This window comes from Panicum virgatum, chromosome 3N (assembly GCF_016808335.1).
Source record: "Panicum virgatum strain AP13 chromosome 3N, P.virgatum_v5, whole genome shotgun sequence".
NCBI classification, from domain to species: Eukaryota; Viridiplantae; Streptophyta; class Magnoliopsida; order Poales; family Poaceae; genus Panicum; species Panicum virgatum.
In genome coordinates this window covers 58,869,751-58,886,908 of record NC_053147.1, presented here as the reverse complement: position 1 = coordinate 58,886,908, position 17,158 = coordinate 58,869,751, and the positions used below count along the sequence as shown (strand labels likewise).

At 43.2% G+C, this 17,158-nt stretch overlaps 1 protein-coding gene across 1 annotated transcript; it reads left to right on the top strand.

Annotated features, from left to right (window-relative positions):
* The first annotated feature begins 535 nt into the window (after nt 1-535).
* Nucleotides 536-15,814, top strand: LOC120667942. The gene is made up of 15 exons (XM_039947916.1): nt 536-604; nt 704-801; nt 1,072-1,169; nt 1,607-1,736; nt 2,125-2,297; nt 8,559-8,626; nt 12,471-12,551; nt 12,677-12,774; nt 12,887-12,984; nt 13,562-13,691; nt 13,807-13,988; nt 14,095-14,166; nt 14,244-14,313; nt 15,077-15,460; nt 15,685-15,814. The coding sequence occupies exons 1-15, from the start codon at nt 554-556 to the stop codon at nt 15,812-15,814; spliced, it is 1,863 nt and encodes a 620-aa protein (XP_039803850.1). The 5' UTR covers nt 536-553.
* The last annotated feature ends 1,344 nt before the right edge of the window (nt 15,815-17,158 follow it).

Below are 17,158 nucleotides of genomic sequence, written 5' to 3'. Positions count from 1 at the left end.
GATTTTTATATCTTTCTCTACTTTGTATGATTCCATTTAAAAAAACTATAAAACGAATTTAGAAGTAACCGCACTAACCGAGAGCTCCTGCACGAACTGTGTCAAGAGCGACCCTCCGCTGCTTTTGTTTTCTTGACCACTCAAACAGAGCTAATGAGTCAGTAAAATCCACATGAATTTTCGTATTAGCGAGGCAAGAGAAGAAAGGAATATGGAAGTTGGAGCCTTGAGGCCAATGGGCTCTTGGCAGCTAGGAGGTGCGGCCAATGGGCTTTGCTGGGCCTTTTTTGCCCCTGCCTGGATGCGGCCGCTGACTGAGTCAACTTATTTTTCGTTTTCCATCTCAAAAAAAAAAAAACTTATTGCTCGTTCCCGTTCCTACTTTCCTTGTAATCATGAGTCCCGACGCCATGTATGTATGCGCTCTTTATATATATAGAAACAGTAGAAACAGATCGTGACGCCAAGGAATCCGATCCGTCGACGACCACACGCTGAACTACGCCGGTGATCACCGGAGATGCCCGGCGGCGGCGGCGAAGGCGAGCTGTGGATGGAGGAGCTCTCGTCGGAGCCCCGCGCTTCTTTGTTCCACAACTTCCTCGTGAGCATACTCCACATACATGTTCCAGAATTTAGATGCAATTCTGCTCACGCGCTAGCTTATGATTCTGACTGAATTTTGTGGTCTTGTCGTTCTCAGTCCAAGGAAGAATGCGAGCATCTGATCTCGCTGGCGAAGCCTTGCCTGAAGAAGTCTAGAGTTGTCGATGAAGAGACCGGAGGGACCAAGGAGTTCAGGTTACTCACATGAACATTGCCCAAGCAACCACGATTGCTTCTAATTTCAGGGATACGATGATGTTTTACATCACTTGTGAGAGGTTGTAAAGGGTCTTAATTTTTAACTACATAATCAAAGGGTCGGATCCTAAAAAAGTCAGGTTCTAATTTTATATAATTTTGAGCTAAAAATATTAAGGGTTAAATAGGATTATAAAGAGAACATTAGGGTCACAACTCATTATTGACCCATGCTGATTATGTTGCTTGACTGGTGGTTACGCGCAGCGGCCGGACAAGTTCAGGGATGTTCCTGAAAAGAGGGCAGGACCAGGTTGTTTGTCGGATCGAGAAAAGGATTGCAGATCACACCTCCATACCCTTAGGTATGTCACTCAAAGTCTCAAATCAACAAGTCGTACATGACGTAGTGTACTAAATAAAAGAGCTATTGTCGTTAACACAACCTGTAAGGCTGTAAACAACCATCAGCAAGTGCAACTAGTCTTTCTTCGGCCATTGGTGCCATTTACTTCAAATGCCGCTGATCTTGTTTTTATTGTTTAGATTTTTTTGGTGTTCTTGCCACTGCTTTGCATTGGAGTGCAATTGTAATTTTGCCCTTACTCTTTTTACTTTGTGATTTTGCCCTTAGCTATTCACAAGTCAATGCAATTTTACCTCTAGTCAATGATCAAAATAGAGGTAAATACAAGTTAAAGGTAAAATCATAAAGTTAAAAAAGCAAAATTATAATCACACTTCAAAGTAGAGGTAAGAAAACAAATACCCCTATTATTTACTAGTATGTTTTTTTTTGCAGAGAATGGAGAGGGCCTCCAAGTTCTCCACTATCAAGTTGGGCAGAAGTTCGACCCTCACTTTGATTACACTGAGAATGGTCACGTGACAAAAAATGGAGGCCCGCGTCAAGCAACTCTTCTCATGTATCTGTATGTATCAGAGCAATCTCCAGCAGTCCTTCAATCCACAATTCAACTACCATATTGAGAGAGTTGATAAGAAAATAGTACTTCAGCAGTCTCCTAAATCTTTTTTTTTCAATAGTTATTAGAACAACCCAATAATTCACCCCCAACTCTCCCTAAATAAATGAGGAGTTGTGACTTTCCCAATAAAATAGTTGGATTGGGATGAGATTATTGGAAGACTGCAAAAGAAACTCCCCCAATAATCCTAAAGTTGCTATTAGGACATCTCACAATACTAGTTATTGGGCTGGAGATGCCCTTGTTAACATTATTGGTATTAATTCTATGAACATGATCGGGTTTGGCACTAACATTTTTTCTTTTCCATGTGGCAAATGTCATGGTCTAGGTCGGACGTCGAAGATGGTGGCGAAACAGTATTCCCTAAAGCTACACCAAAGGGCGGCTCTTTGCTTGGAGGACGCGCAAAGAGGGGTGTATCTGTCAAGCCCGAGATGGGAGACGCACTGCTCTTCTGGAGCATGAGGCCTGATGGATCCCATGATCCCAAAAGCCTGAATGGTGGGATTGTAAGGAACATGACCCCATTAGGCCATTGTTTTGTGATTTTGGTTATTGAGTAACAACGTAATCAATGGGACTAATATGTTTATCAAGTGAACATCAATAGATTCCAGGGATAAAGCAAAAAGGGCAAGCAAAGCAAAACACGAAGAAAGAACTCAAAGAAACGTTGAATTGGACGAGTTCTGCAGAAACAGTGGCACCGGATGCATCGGTGACACTGCGCCGGTCTAACCGGTTGGCATCGGATACACCGGTTCCCTATCACCGGTGTAATGGGACGAGCAATGCCCAGCCAAGGGGGAGAAGTTCAAGTAGCACCGAATGAACCGGTGGTACTATTTGGGGCATCGGTGCAATGACCATGCCATCACTCAAAGAGCCTGTCAAGTGGCCGAGAAGGAATTTCTTCAGCACCAGTTGAACCGGTGGTTCACCAGGCAAGGCACCGGTGCAACTCTGTGACAGTTGTAAGGAAGAGAAGCTGCACCGGATGAACCAGTGACAAGGCACCGGTCTAACCGGTGACATACACGTCAGCTGTCAGAAGGCCAACAGATAGCGCAGAGCCATGAGTGACCGGATACACCGGTGCACTACCACCGATCTATCCGGTGCTTTACGCAGGAAAGCCCCAACGGCTCTTAACGGCTCCATGGACTTGGTGGGCTATATATATGCCATCCCCCGGGGCATTTCAAGGTTGCAGGAGTTCAAGAACATCACACCCACACCCAAGAACATCTTCAAGCCATCCAAGAGCTTAGTGATCATATCTTTAGTCCTTAGCACATTCTTGAGAGTGTTTAGTGCTAGGTTAGCTCTTAGTGAGTGAGAAAGTAAGGCCTAGTGCCTTTGTGCTGTAGTTCTTTAGTGAACCAAAGAAGATTTCGGTGTGCCGGCACCTTGGAGCATTGGAGGCTCGCCGGCACGTCATCGACTCTCCGACTTGGTGTGAAGCGGCAACGACAACCTTGTGCGGGGGACGTGGAAACCCCCATCCTTTGTGGAGAAGCTCCTTAGTGGAACCCGGGATCAAGGTGATCATGGTTGAGTCCACGAAAGAGACTTGATTTCCGAGAAGCGATACTCTTAGTGAGTGCTTCAACAACGTGGATGTAGGTGTGCCTTTGTGGCTAACCGAACCACGGGATAAACACCTACATTGAGAGTTTGCTTCCTTCTATCCCGCTCTTTAAGCTTCCGCATTTTATACTAGCCATTCTTGTTTGCCTTTACTTTCATAAAATATTTTCTTGATAGAAAATGCTATAGGTTGCTAAACTCTTTTCGGATAAAGGTTTCACACTAGAACAACCTTAGTTGCACATGTAGATAGCATGTTTTAGTTTAATATTGTGCAAACTAGTTGGAGCAATAGGTCTAGGTTTTAAGTTGCCTAATTCACCCCCTCTCCCTTTTAGACTAGAGCACCCGATCCGGTCTTTCAATTTGTATCAGAGCCGGGACTCACCTCTCTCACAAAGAAAGCAAATTCCATTGGCAATTTGTGTTTACCGGCTTACTTGATCGGTTAGGCTTCACCGTCTAGTGAGTTATCTCTTTGGGGTAGGGATGGATTCATTAGGACCTCCTCCACGGTTCGACGGCACGGGCTTCCAACGTTGGAAGGTTTTAATGGAAGCTCACTTCCAAACAAAGGGCCTAAATGTTTGGAGGGTAACTAGTGAGGGAATGAAGGCCAATAGTCAACAAGAGAAGTAACATGATGCTATAGCCAAATATGCTATTTTATGCTCTCTTGGTGACAATGTGTTCAACCGTGTGTTTGCTTGTAAAAATGCTAAGGATCTTTGGAAAACTATTAGTGAGAACAATGAAGGCATAAAAGATGTTGCAAATAAAAAATATCATATTCTAATTGATAAACTTAATAGCTTCGAGCAACTTGATGATGAAAATGCCGAAACTATGTACTCACGGTTGAACATTCTTGCGAATGAGATTAACTCTTTAGATGTGAAAAAAATTGATGATTTGGAGCTCATTCACAAGATCCTTCACTCTCTCCGAAGGGCGGAATATGATTTGGGGATCACAACTCTATATGAGAAAGAAATCAACACATTGACACCAAATTAAGTTCTCAACAAGGTGATTGCCCACGAGCTACGCCATGACATCAAGCCAAGAGCGCCACCTTTTTCACCAACACATAGCGCACTTGCATGCAAGCAAGTCAAGAAGTTGAAGAAGATGGCCATCAAAGGTAGCTCAAGTGAAGAAGAAGAGGAGGAATGCCAAAGCTCCTCAAATGATGAAAAAGAGCCAATGGACCCCAACCTCTACATGCAAGTCAAAAAGATGAACAAATACTTGCAAGAAATCAACTCAATAGGGTATATGGTCTTCCTCAAAGATGGGCCTCATCACCAACTTATGAAGGTTGAGAAGAGATTCAAGAAGAAGAAAGAAAATAAGGAGAAGAAGCCCAAACATGAATCATTTGCCATATTTGGTGAATGGGTAAGCGGTGGTGAAGAATAAAGTGCTAGCTCAAGCGATGAATCAAGCAAGAAATTCACCACCCGCACCAACATGGGATTATTATCAAACAGTTGCCTTATGGCCCAAAGTATAGAAAGCGATGTAAGTGGTGATGATTCCGATTCTCCTTTATATGAAGAACTTCTTGAACTAGTTCATGAGCACCAAAAAATAATTAAGAAACAATTAAATGCAATTGAAAACCTTAATGTTCTTAATAATCTTAATGCTATCTTTGATACAAACTATGAAAATTTGTTATGCCAAATTCAAATTGCTTAGCGAAGAGCATGAAGAACTCAAGTTGAAAATTGAGAGCATTAATGATACTAATAATGCTTCAACTTCTTGTTTTGATTCAAACGATAAGTCTAACCCTTGCAATGAGAAATGCTGTGAGAATGTTGTTGTAGAATCATGTGATGATCTCATTGCCAAGGAGAATGATGAACTCAAGCAAAAAGTACAAAGGCTCATGAAGGACTTGGTTAGATTAAAAGGCAAAAGCTTAGAGAGCAATATCCAACCTTCTCAAGATAACCGTGAAGACATGGTGAAGAAGCTTGAGAAGGGGTCCACCGTGACTTGCTCAAAGTGCCACCAAAGAGGCCACAAGTCCAACAACTGCCCTCAACCAAGGAAGAAACTTTCAAATGAGAAGAACAAGAAGAAACTCACAATCAAGAGTTCTCTCATCTACACCAAGCCCAACCGGAGGAACAAAAGCAATAGCATCTCCTATATGATAAAGAAAAAAACCAATGGTAAGGTGGTTGCTCACAAGGTTGTGAAGCAAGAAAGGAGTTGGAATCACTCCATTTGGGTGCCCAAGGATGTCATCACCAATATGAAGGGGTCTCAAATATTGTGGGTTCCAAAGGAGACTTGAAGCCCAAGTATGGTTTAGGGGGATTTGGAGGCTTGGCTACCTAGAAGATGAAGGGTTCAAGCTAAAGAAGTCAAGCTCACATCTTGGATATTTATTGCCTAAGTCCCCCATAAGATAATGGTAGCTAAATTTCAATTCAAGCATCATGTAGCTCCATTGTCCTTGCTAGGTTATTTGCATTGCATCACCAGTGTTATATACGGTGGGTTACTTGTGTCATGATTCTAACCCATGAACAACCTACATGGTTTGATAAGTGTGTAGAAAGCTACACAATGTTACCCTTCATGGTACATGGACTTCATGAGGTATGTATTTTATTTGTGTACCATGAGCACAAACTATAGGGTAAACTTCCCATTGTTGTCAAAAACAATGTGCATATATTTGGTTGGTAATTCAAACACTAAATGCACACATTTAGGGGGAGTTCATCATATGGTTTGTGATTTTGGAGACTAATGTGTTTTCAAACTTATCTTTTGTAGTCTCATATTGAGCCATGATCTATTGAACAAAATTTCTATATCTAAGTTCATAGACTATGTGCTCATGCATGTGCTCACCTTAGTGTACCAAGTGTGTTTGACCTCAAAGACTTTCAATTGATATTCAACTTCAATTGGTATCATTTGAAACAAGTCACTTTCAAATTGGTACATGCAAGGTAACTACTTACCCCTGGAGGTATGCATGGTCTATAACCCCTTCAATTGGTATTCTTGTCAATTCTTTGTTATTTTAGGGCTACCTCTGTGCATGATATGATCTAAGCTTTCTCTTCAATGTCTAGTTGTGCATTTAATTTTCACATTATCATTATTGTGCACACACTTTGTGAGAAGCTTAGCTCATGTCATGCTAGTTTCGTGATTCTGTGATCCACCTTAGTAATCACTCATTTGATATCTTCATTGATATCATACACTTGGATCATGATTCATGGAACTAACTCCCTAGTCTACTAACTTTTTTCTTTGAGCTATTTTTATTTGCCAAGCCTTTTTAGGTGATTTGATTCCAAAGGGGGAGAATTTTGGATCAAAGCAAGGTAGAAATGAATATTTTCCAAAGGGGAGCAACTTTGATTCCAAAGGGGGAGAAAAAGAAGAAGAAGAAGTAGCAAAAATGGAGAGAAACAAAAATGGATGATGGATTTAGGGGGAGGCCAAGTCAACATTGGATGATGGTAAGCATCCAAGTAAGTGTAAGTGGCTTCAATTAGTATCAATTTTTCAATTCTTGCAAAATTTATGCTTCCTTTGATTGTGTTGTCATCAATCACCAAAAAGAGAGAGATTGTAAGGAACATGGCCCCATTGGGCCATTGTTTTGTGATTTTGGTGATTGAGTAACAACGCAATCAATGGAACTAATGTGTTTGTCAAGTGAACATCAATAGATTCCAGGGATAAAGCAAAAAGGCCAAGCAATGGAAAACACGAAGAAAGACCTCAAAGAAACGTTGAATTGGACGAATTCTGCAGAAAAAGTGGCACCGGATGCACCAGTGATGCTGCACCGGTCTAACTGTTTGGCATCGGATACACCGGTTCTCTATCACCGGTGTAAAGGGCCGAGCAATGCCCAGCCAAAGGGGAGAAGTTGAAGAAGCACCGGATGAACCGGTGGTGCTATTTGGGGCATCGGTGCAATCACCATGCCATCACTCAGAGAGCCTGTCAAGTGGCCGAGAAGGAATTTCTTCAGCACCGGTTGAACCGGTGGTTCACCAGGCAAGGCACCGGTGCAACTCTGCGATAGTTGCAAGGAAGAGAAGCTACACCGGATGAACCGGTGACAAGGCACCGGTCTAACCGGTGACATACACGTCAGCTGTCAGAAGGCCAACGGATAGCGCAGAGCCGTGAGTGACCGAATGCACCGGTGCACTACAACCGGTCTATCCGGTGCTTTACGCAGGAAAGCCCCAACGGCTCTTAACGGCTCCATGGACTTGGTGGGCTATATATATGCCACCCCTCGGGCATTTCAAGATTGCTGGAGTTCAAGAACATCACACCCACACCCAAGAACATCTCCAAGCCATCCAAAAGCTTAGTGATCATATCTTTAGTCCTTAGCACATTCTTGAGAGTGTTTAGTGCTAGGTTAGCTCTTAGTGAGTGAGAAAGCAATGCCTAGTGCCTTTGTGCTGTGGTTCTTTAGTGAACCAAAGAAGATTTCGGTGTGCCGGCACCTTGGAGCATTGGAGGCTCGCCGGCACGTAATCGACCCTCCGACTTGGTGTGGAGCGGCAACAACAACCTTGTGTGGGGGATGTGGAGACCCCTATCCTTTGTGGAGAAGCTCCTTAGTGGAAGCCGGGATCAATGTGGCTGTGGTTGAGTCCATGGAATAGACTTGATTTCCGAGAAGCGATACTCTTAGTGAGTGCTTCAACAACGTGGATGTAGGTGTGCCTTTGTGGCTAACCGAACCACGGGATAAACACCCGCGTCGAGAGTTTGCTTCCTTCTATCCCGCTCTTTAAGCTTCCGTATTTCATATTAGCAATTCTTGTTTGCCTTTAGTTTCATAGAATAGTTTCTTGATAGGAAAAACTATAGGTTGCTAAACTCTTTTGGGATAGGCGTTTCACACTAGAACAACCTTAGTTGCACATATAAATAGCATGTTTTAGTTTAATATTGTGTAAATTAGTTGGAGCAATAGATCTAGGTTCTAAGTTGCCTAATTCACTCCCTCCCCCTCTTAGGATAGAGCACCCGATCCGGTCTTTCAGAGATCACTCAATTCAGTCAATGACATGGCATGTTTTTTTTTTCAATAGTGAAGTGTTGTGTGGTACTAATGTACAATGCGACGTGTATTCAACCACAAATTTCCTTCATCATCAGGGGCAAGCCCAGTGATAAGAGGCGACAAATGGTCAGCGACGAAGTGGATGCACGTCCATGAGTACAAAGTCTTGACACGAGCAAGATATGCCTGAGGTGTACTAGTACTACTCAACTTCAGTTTGCCGCGAAACTTAAAATGATATTTAACTCCATGTCCTCCAAATATGTTCAAGACTTCAAGTGTCTCTGATCTTGTCAACTCTGAAAGATACAATTCAAATCTGTACTGGGGTTTCCACTCAACTCCTGGAGAGCTTCTTTGCGTGGCTTCAATTTTCCATAACAGGATAGAGTATTTTGCAGTTTTTTTTTGTACTTCCAGCAAGGCATGCTTGGTCGTGATAGGCACTGACATGTTATTAGGATCATGAACCTGATCTTTCAGAGGAGATGGACGTGTCGGGAGTGTAAACCGCCAATTTACCGTGCTGTTATTCAAATTAAGATAAGATGTCTGATAGATGGTGAATTTAAAGAGTTTTTTTAATGTTGCTAGACACATTATGTTGTGTCTCGTCCTAAAGATAAAAGCTTCTACAACGACGGGTTAGCTAGTCTGAATCAATGCAAAACAGGATCACTGGATCACATGAGAACATAACTTGTCTCCATATTTCATAAATCACGTGTTGCCAACTGCGATCGCAGGGCCAAATCTCCCCGCTGATGAAGTACATATTCCTTCCGTTCTAAAATGTAGGTTATTTTATTTTTTATATTTACAGTGTTTGCTATGCTTCTAAATATTATATATGTCTAGATTTATAGAAAAACTATAAATCTAGAAAAGTTAAAATATTCTATATGTTAAGATGGGAAGGGATACACACTAAGCTAATTAACAATTAGGGAGCCCACATTTCTAAAGGCTGGCTAGCGGCGGCGCGCAGCATGGACGTACTCCGTGTTGCCGTTGCTGGAATCGGCCATGGGAGGGCCGAACCTAACCATCCATAGAGGATCGGAGCCCATCCGCAGACTCATGGTTCGTTCATCCTTGTTTTCGCTCCTTGTGCAGTTGTGCCTTGCAAATTGTAATCGAGTAGTCAGTCAGATCCAACCTCAGTACAAGTAGATAAAGAATTTACTAGAGTACTGCTGTGGTGTGTGGCCTAAGAGCATCTCTAGAAACAGTCCCAAATCAGAATCTTTATATATTCTTTAGGGTCCGGCCTTCATCACAGAGCACCTAAATTTGGCCTTCAACTCCAGCAAACGGCCTCTATTTGAGAATCCCTACTTCCTTTTACCTACTATTTTCTTCAAGAAAAAAATACCAAAATAAAAATCTCCACCCTTCCTCCCTCCACCACCTCCTCCTTAGTCCTTCCTCCACAACTGCCACATTCGCTACCTCCTCGCGCACCGCTACCTCCTCTCTCCACCGCTGCTGCCTCCTCACCCACAGGCACCGTCGCCTCCTCACGCGTGGGACCGCAACTGCCGGGCGGAGGAGCAGCCCCAACATCTTCGCTGGGCTCCAGCCGCGGCGGCGGCAGATCTGGCCGCGTGGGAAGGAGCATCAGCGAGGGCAGTGCTCGGCAAGAAGCGTCGCAGTGGCTCGTAGTGTGGCCAGTGGCAGCATGGCGTCTCGTGGTGCAGAGGCGAGGGCTCCACCGACGCAAGAGGGCGAGGGAGGGCGCCGCTGGGCGGAGCCGATTGGCGGAGGCAGGGAGGGGAGCTGCGGTAGTCGGGTCAAGGGAAGCTCTGGCGGTGGATGGGTGGAGGGAAGTGGGGCAGGGGGGACATGCGCAGTCCAATGGCGCTCGCGGCCACGATGGGGCAGAAGGCTGCCAGCGGAGTAGAAGGGCACCGGAGGCGAGGAGGACAACACAGCAGTAGGGCGAGTCGTGCTTGCAGGAGAGGGGGTGCGGGAGGTAGTTGGAGTGCGGGCCCCACATAAATAGTGTTTTGGGGCTTGGAGGAGGCCCTAGGGCTTGGGGCTATTGGGGGAGATTTGGGTGCCCACCCAAAAGGGCCTCAAGATGGTCTGATTGTCATGTGGGGCCAGCACTATAGGCGGCACCCACATCCTCAGCAGCCGGCGGCAACAAAGAGGACCGGTTACAGTTGGAGTCAGTTAGTTTGTTTCCTAGTTTTGGGCCTACGAGCCTATATATTCTTGTACTCAAACACTTGAGAGGTTAAGCAATATCAAATTACTCCAAACCCTTATCTCTTTCTATCGGGCGCTGAGGGGCAAAACCTCGCATCCAACCACGGGTCACGGCTATGATCTCCGTAGCCGGGGGTCGCCTACCCTAAGCCTTGACGCCCTTGACACTGATTGTGTTTTTACTCTTTGGCTTCTAAATGGTGTAGGAATTTTGTTTAGGGGTCCTGTTGGAGATGCTTTTATCCCTCTTCACAACAGACTCTTAATTAATAAATTAATTTTGTTCTCCAAACTCCAAAGCCAAGCCATGTACATGTACAGTAATTTCCAGAAAAAGTAAATTACATCCATCATACAACAACTTGACAGGTGGGTGCAAATTGGTCCAACAACTTGTAAAGTGCTCAATTTAGTATAATAACTTGATAGCTGGGTGCAGATTGATCCAACAACTTAAAAATGCTTAATTTAGTACAACAACTTGGTAAATTGGTGCATTCGCAGTCCAAATATTACACGACAATATATTTGCTAACGTCAAGTCACAATTCACGTCGAAATGTATTATTTGACCGTAGATTTTTATGTCGCATTGGACACCAATAATTTAATTCTCAGAATAAATTAATTATGATTTTATTAAAAATAATATATTATTTAACCACCATTACAATAGCAACATATTAAGCAAAGTAAATGAACGTCAATAATTCTTAAATTTTATAAATGGAAATTATTGATGGTGATCCGGTTGTTGCTTTTCAACTTTGTACAATTTTTTATTAGTTCAAATGAAAACAAATTTTAGAATTACACCATTAGCATCACTCAAACACTAAAGTCGATAAGAGGGACCTTGAAACCTTAGGTTTTTTCTGCGCTTCTGCTCATGTATTCAACAATACTCACGTTTGTTTCTGTTTATTTAGCTCATTTTTCCGTTCTAACGAATATATGAGGTTTTAAAAATATATGTACCAAGCTCCTAAAAGTTATAATAGTTTGTATCCACGTATTGGCTTTTTTATTTTAACAGTGCATATAATCAAACATATCGTAAACAATGAGGGTGAATTTTTCAATATTGAATATCAAATTAAATAGTTTTAATTAAAATTAAATCACTATACAGAAATAATTAATGTAAAGATATAACATTAATTTTCTAAATAGTGAGGGTTTTTATCCTGGCCAAAAAAATTGCCACGCAGGCGCAACACAAAAATCAATGATCAAATAATACTTAATATTTTATCCTAACATGAATATACTCTTTATTGAGACTTTGCGTTAGTTGCATTACCGTGTAATGTTTAGACTGTGAATGCACCTATTTGCTAAGTTATTGCATTAAGTTGGGCATTTTACAAGTTATTGGACCGATCTGCATCCACCTGTCAAGTTATTGCACTAAATTGAGCATTTTATAAGTTGTTGGACTAATTTACACCCACTTGACAAGTTGTTGTATGGTGGGTGCAATTTATTCTTCCAGAAATCTATCCGAAAACCGACCGAAATTCGGTTGGGACTGAATTTTTTTTGCCAATTTGAATCTCAAAACCTTGCATGTACTAGCTCTTATATATATATATATATATATATATATATATATATATATATATATATATATATATATATATATATATATATATATATATATATATATATATATATATATATATATAAGCAACTAGGTCATGACTCATGACGCCAAGGGATATGATTCATATTCATCGACGTCGTTAAGCCCATTGTACTCTCGCCCACGACGGTGATCACCGGCGGCGGAGATGCCCGGCGGGGGCAGAGGAGAGCCCTGGACGGAGGAGCTCTCGTCGGAGCCCCGCGCTTCCTTGTTCCACAACTTCCTCGTGAGTCGTCGTGCTTTGTTTTCTCCCGTTTCGCTTCTCTCCGAATCTTATCTTAGTCAAGTAGCAACGGACGCAACGCCAGGCCGTCAATTTGCTCACACTTTTTCCACCGATGTTGTTCTCAGTCCAAGGAAGAATGCGACCATCTGATCTCGCAGGCGAAGCCTCACATGACCAAGTCGGTAGTAGCAGATTCTGTGACCGGAGAGACCATGGAGAGCAGGTCTGACGAACATTGCCCCAGCTTCTAGCTAGTTGCAGGGATATTCTGCATGTGCATCGCCTGCTATCGATGCTAGTAATTTTGCTTGATGGTGGTTGTAATTGTGTTGCAGCGCACGGACAAGTTCAGGGGCGTTCTTTCACAGAGGCGGGGACAAGGTTATTCGTAGGATCGAGAAAAGGATAGCGGATTGCACCTCCATACCTGTAGGTACGTGGTATTTTATTTGGTATGCATGGGTTTAAATGCCTACTCGGAAGTCCTGAATTCTTCTTTATTAACTGTATGTATCACTGAATCACCAGATGGTACATGACTTGTTACTGTACTTTCAAAGACTTTTAAAACAATCTGTAAAACATGTGTCACTGGTTTGGTAGTTAGGCTAGGATACTGTGTATTTTACTATAACCTTGAAGCAGGTTCAATATGTTGGAGCACATGTGAAAATTGTATGATGTTGATTTTTTTTTCTTTTGGAGTGTACTGGTTGTGCACTTATAACTGCGTCTCCAAGAGCTAGATTTTTGGAACAGGAAACATGTGCAGTTTCACTACATGCAGACATGATTTGACATGTAATTGTACATTCCACATGTTAATACATGGAGGCTTATGTACCCATTATGACGAGGTAAACAAGGGGAGTACTAAAGCAACAAGTATCAACTATGTTTCAGAAAATAGAAAATAGTAATAACCCATTACAGCAAAAATAGTAACCCATTAATTCAAGTGCCACCAGCACCGCTGATCTCTTTATTATTGTTTCCCGGTAATTTTGCAGAGAATGGAGAGGGCCTTCAAGTTCTCCACTATCAAGTTGGACAGAAATTCGACCCTCACTTTGATACCTCTGAAGATGGTTACATCGCCAAAAATGGAGGCCCGCGCCAAGCAACTTTTCTTATGTATCTGTATGTATTAATTATAAAATTGTTTAGTATTGATATATATGAATATGGGTCACTGGTAATTAATTTGGAATCAGTTTTTGTTTTCATGCATGAATGGCAATTGTTATTTTCCTAGTTCTGATGTCGGAGATGGTGGCGAGACCGTGTTCCCTTCGGCGAAAGCAAAGAGGAGATCATTGCTTTTTCCTTTAAAACTGTTTGCGAAGAAGGGTATATCTGTTAAACCAAAGATGGGAGATGCATTGCTCTTCTGGAACATCAAGCCTGATGGATCCCTTGATCCCAAAAGCCTGCACGGTGAGATTACTCAATCTTTGATGCCAGCCCATGACATGTTCTTCATTCAACAAGTGTCATGCCATAGTACACTCACCTGTATTGAACTTAATCTCCTTTTATTCAGGTGCGAATCCGGTGGTAAAAGGCAACAAATGGTCAGCGACAAAGTGGATGCATGTTCATGAGTACAAAGAGGGTATATGATCGAGAAAACACATACCAGAGGTACTACTAAATTTTGCTATAATTGCCGTTGAACTCTTGTGTGGTCAGATGTTTCTGGAAAACTTCCAAAGATACATTTCAAATCTGTTGAAATTTCTTTTCAACTCCTTGCTGGCAGGTCATGCACCGGTTCATGTTTTCAGACACTGCACATGTCTGAGGGCTTCGGTTTTCCATGGAAGGATACATATATAGGATATTTTGCAGTTCTTTTTCTTTGTAGCTTTTAGCAAGGCGTTATAATGTCAACATTTTAGGCTTACGAACCTGATCATTCAGAGGAGATGGACTCATGGACATCTTAGTCTGGTGTACATAAACTGCCGTTGCCCAAGCAACTTTTTGGGTGTTGCTTACGTGTCTTGTCCTGAAAGGAAAAAGCCTGTATCACAACGAGTTTGTTAGCCTAAACCGAATAGAATCTCCTGAATCCTGATTAACATAGGTTAATGATTGAGAGAGAGAGAGAGAGAGAGGGAGTGTGTGTGTGTGTGTGTGTGTGTGTGTGTGTGTGTGTGTGTGTGTGTGTGTGTGTGTGTGTGTGTGTGTGTGTGTGTGTGTGTGTGTGTCTTGCATTCACATTAACCGATCGCATCCTTCCAAATTTCAAGACTAGGATGGCCGCCGTGCAAAGAAGGCTAGAGGAATATTAAGCGCTTACTTTGACCAAGGCGTCAAACTTTCTCAACCACTCGCTCCAAGGATCTAAATCAAGGAGTACCTACATGACAATGATCAGAAATTCAGAACAAGTACTCCTTCAGATATACTACAGTATATTTCTCTTCTCCCTGCTTCCGAGTCAGGTCTGATCAAATGGAGACCGTTTTAGCCACATTTCTGGGTGAGATTGCCCAAAGATCACTATCTTTCTTCATCAGCAAACTCTCCAACAAGGAGGTGATAATCTCCTTACCCTCTGACGAGAACCTGCACCGCAAGCTGCTGCAGATTCGCATCATCGTCGAGGAAGCCGAGGGCCGGCAAATTAGGAGCCAAGCCATGCTAGAGCAACTCAAGGTTCTCCGAGCAGGGATGTACAGAGGCTACTACGCGTTGGACACCTTCAGGTACCAATCCTACAAAGAAGATGAGGGCGAGGAAGATGATGAGGTGAGCCACTACTATTCTTTTGCCATCTCTAAGTTCAACCCTGCCAAGCGCATTCAGTTGCGTGCCAGAAGCAGTCAAGGTGGGGAGAGGGAGCTACATCAGGTGCTTGGCTCCCTAGATGTAACCATCACTGATGCAAGGGAGTTCCTCATGTTCCTGAAAGACTGTCCCCCCCATTGTACCACCGGTTGTACAGCACCTACATGGTCTTGGAGAAGTGTATGTTTGGCCGCCATGCCGAGATGGAGCACATCATCAACTTCCTGATGCAGAAGTGTGCTCCTGGCTCTACCGGAGATTTCGGTGTCCTACCGGTTGTCGGTCCGGCGAAAGCCGGTAAGAGCACGCTTGTTGAACATGTATGCAATGATGAAAGGGTGCGTAGCGCCTTCTCCCGGATCGTGTTCTTCGCAGAAGGCGACCTTGAAGGAGGAAGGATTGCTTGTGTCAGGGATGGTGGCACGGTGAAGCATCAAAGTCATGCCTCAGCTGAATGCAGAGATTAAAGTGTTTTGGTTGTTGTGGAAGTGGACGGGGACATCAGTGATGCTGCATGGAGTAGCTTATGGTCAGCATCCAAAAGGTGTGCTACAAATGGTGTCGTCAGGTTCATAATTTGCAGCCGGTCAGACAAGATTGTGAGATTTGGGACGACGCGAGCTCTCAAGGTAGAGAATCTCACTCAGGAAGCGTTCTGGTACTTCTTCAAAGCTCTTGCGTTTGGGAGTGCTGATCCCCGGGAGGAACCCAGGCTCGTGTCAATGGCTATGGAGATTGCCCCATGGCTGAACTGCTTCTTCATAGCAGGAAACACCATAGCCAGGATGCTTAGAGATAATCTCAGTGCAAAGTTCTGGCGCAGGGCTTTGACAAGTTTCAGAGAAGTCAGTCAGAGACGATATAGCTTCTTCATTTTTGATGCGCAACCAATAAATCCTTCACAAAACAGAAAAATATTGATTCGAAGGCTAAATGGTTCTGATGAATATTGCTCCATTTTTAACGGCTACCAAACAAATTCCTCCCAGGTTGAGGCTCCGATGATAACTCTTCAAGAGGTTCTGTCAGGGAGTGTTGTGCGTCGTGGGGAATTTCATGTCCTGGCATGGAGATCTCCCATACCACCTTACCATAGCTACATTTGTAGCTGTGATATTCATGAGGTAGCAGATTCATGAGGCATTGAGAAGAAGGCTTGAAAAATAAATGGCTCTGCGTCGCGTTGTACCCAAACCTTATATGCTTTCTATAAAAGCTGGGGATCTTGTTATGGAAAAATATCACTAGTGACTAGTATTTCATGAATCTAATAACTAGTATCGATAGGCTTTGGAAAGGGTTGAAGTGTGCTTAGTTAAGTTGTGGCTTTCGAAAAAATAGTTGTGGGCTATAGAAAAGTTGCTTTGAGGCGTGGGCTGTGAGAAAATCGGTTGGGTAGATATGGCTTTTGAGAAAACTGTTAAGCAGACCCTATATGTCATCCATAGCTCAACAACAGGGCCGCCATGGGGAGACGACCTTGGAGAGGATGCATTGATGAGGCGGGGAGATGAGATGGTTGAGGGGAGACGAGACAGTCACGGGGCAACGGTGGCTCGTACAGGGCAAAGGTTCCCCCTATTTTACTCAAGAGAATAAAACGTTCACAAAATGCAACCATCTGCGTATTCTAAGCGCGCCCGCTAGTAGTCAGCAAAAAGGAACAAGGCATCATAGAATAGGAGTATCAACACTAGAACGACGAGCGCCATGCATCAAAGAGTCCACTGGCTTCTCCTCCTGCATCTCCTCATTTGTTGTCGAATGAAGGACATCCGCCTGTTGTTAGATGAGATGTGCAAGTTCTCTTG

What these genes read in the sequence shown, in the direction of transcription:
- LOC120667942 (XM_039947916.1), top strand. Translation starts at nt 554, where the DNA reads ATGGAGGAGCTCTCGTCGGAGCCCCGCGCTTCTTTGTTCCACAACTTC. An exon ending in TGATCCCAAAAGCCTGAATG is followed by an intron (nt 2,298 to 8,558) that starts GTGGGATTGTAA and finishes CTTCATCATCAG; the next exon opens with GGGCAAGCCCAGTGATAAGA. An exon ending in GCAACTTTTCTTATGTATCT is followed by an intron (nt 13,692 to 13,806) that starts GTATGTATTAAT and finishes TTATTTTCCTAG; the next exon opens with TTCTGATGTCGGAGATGGTG.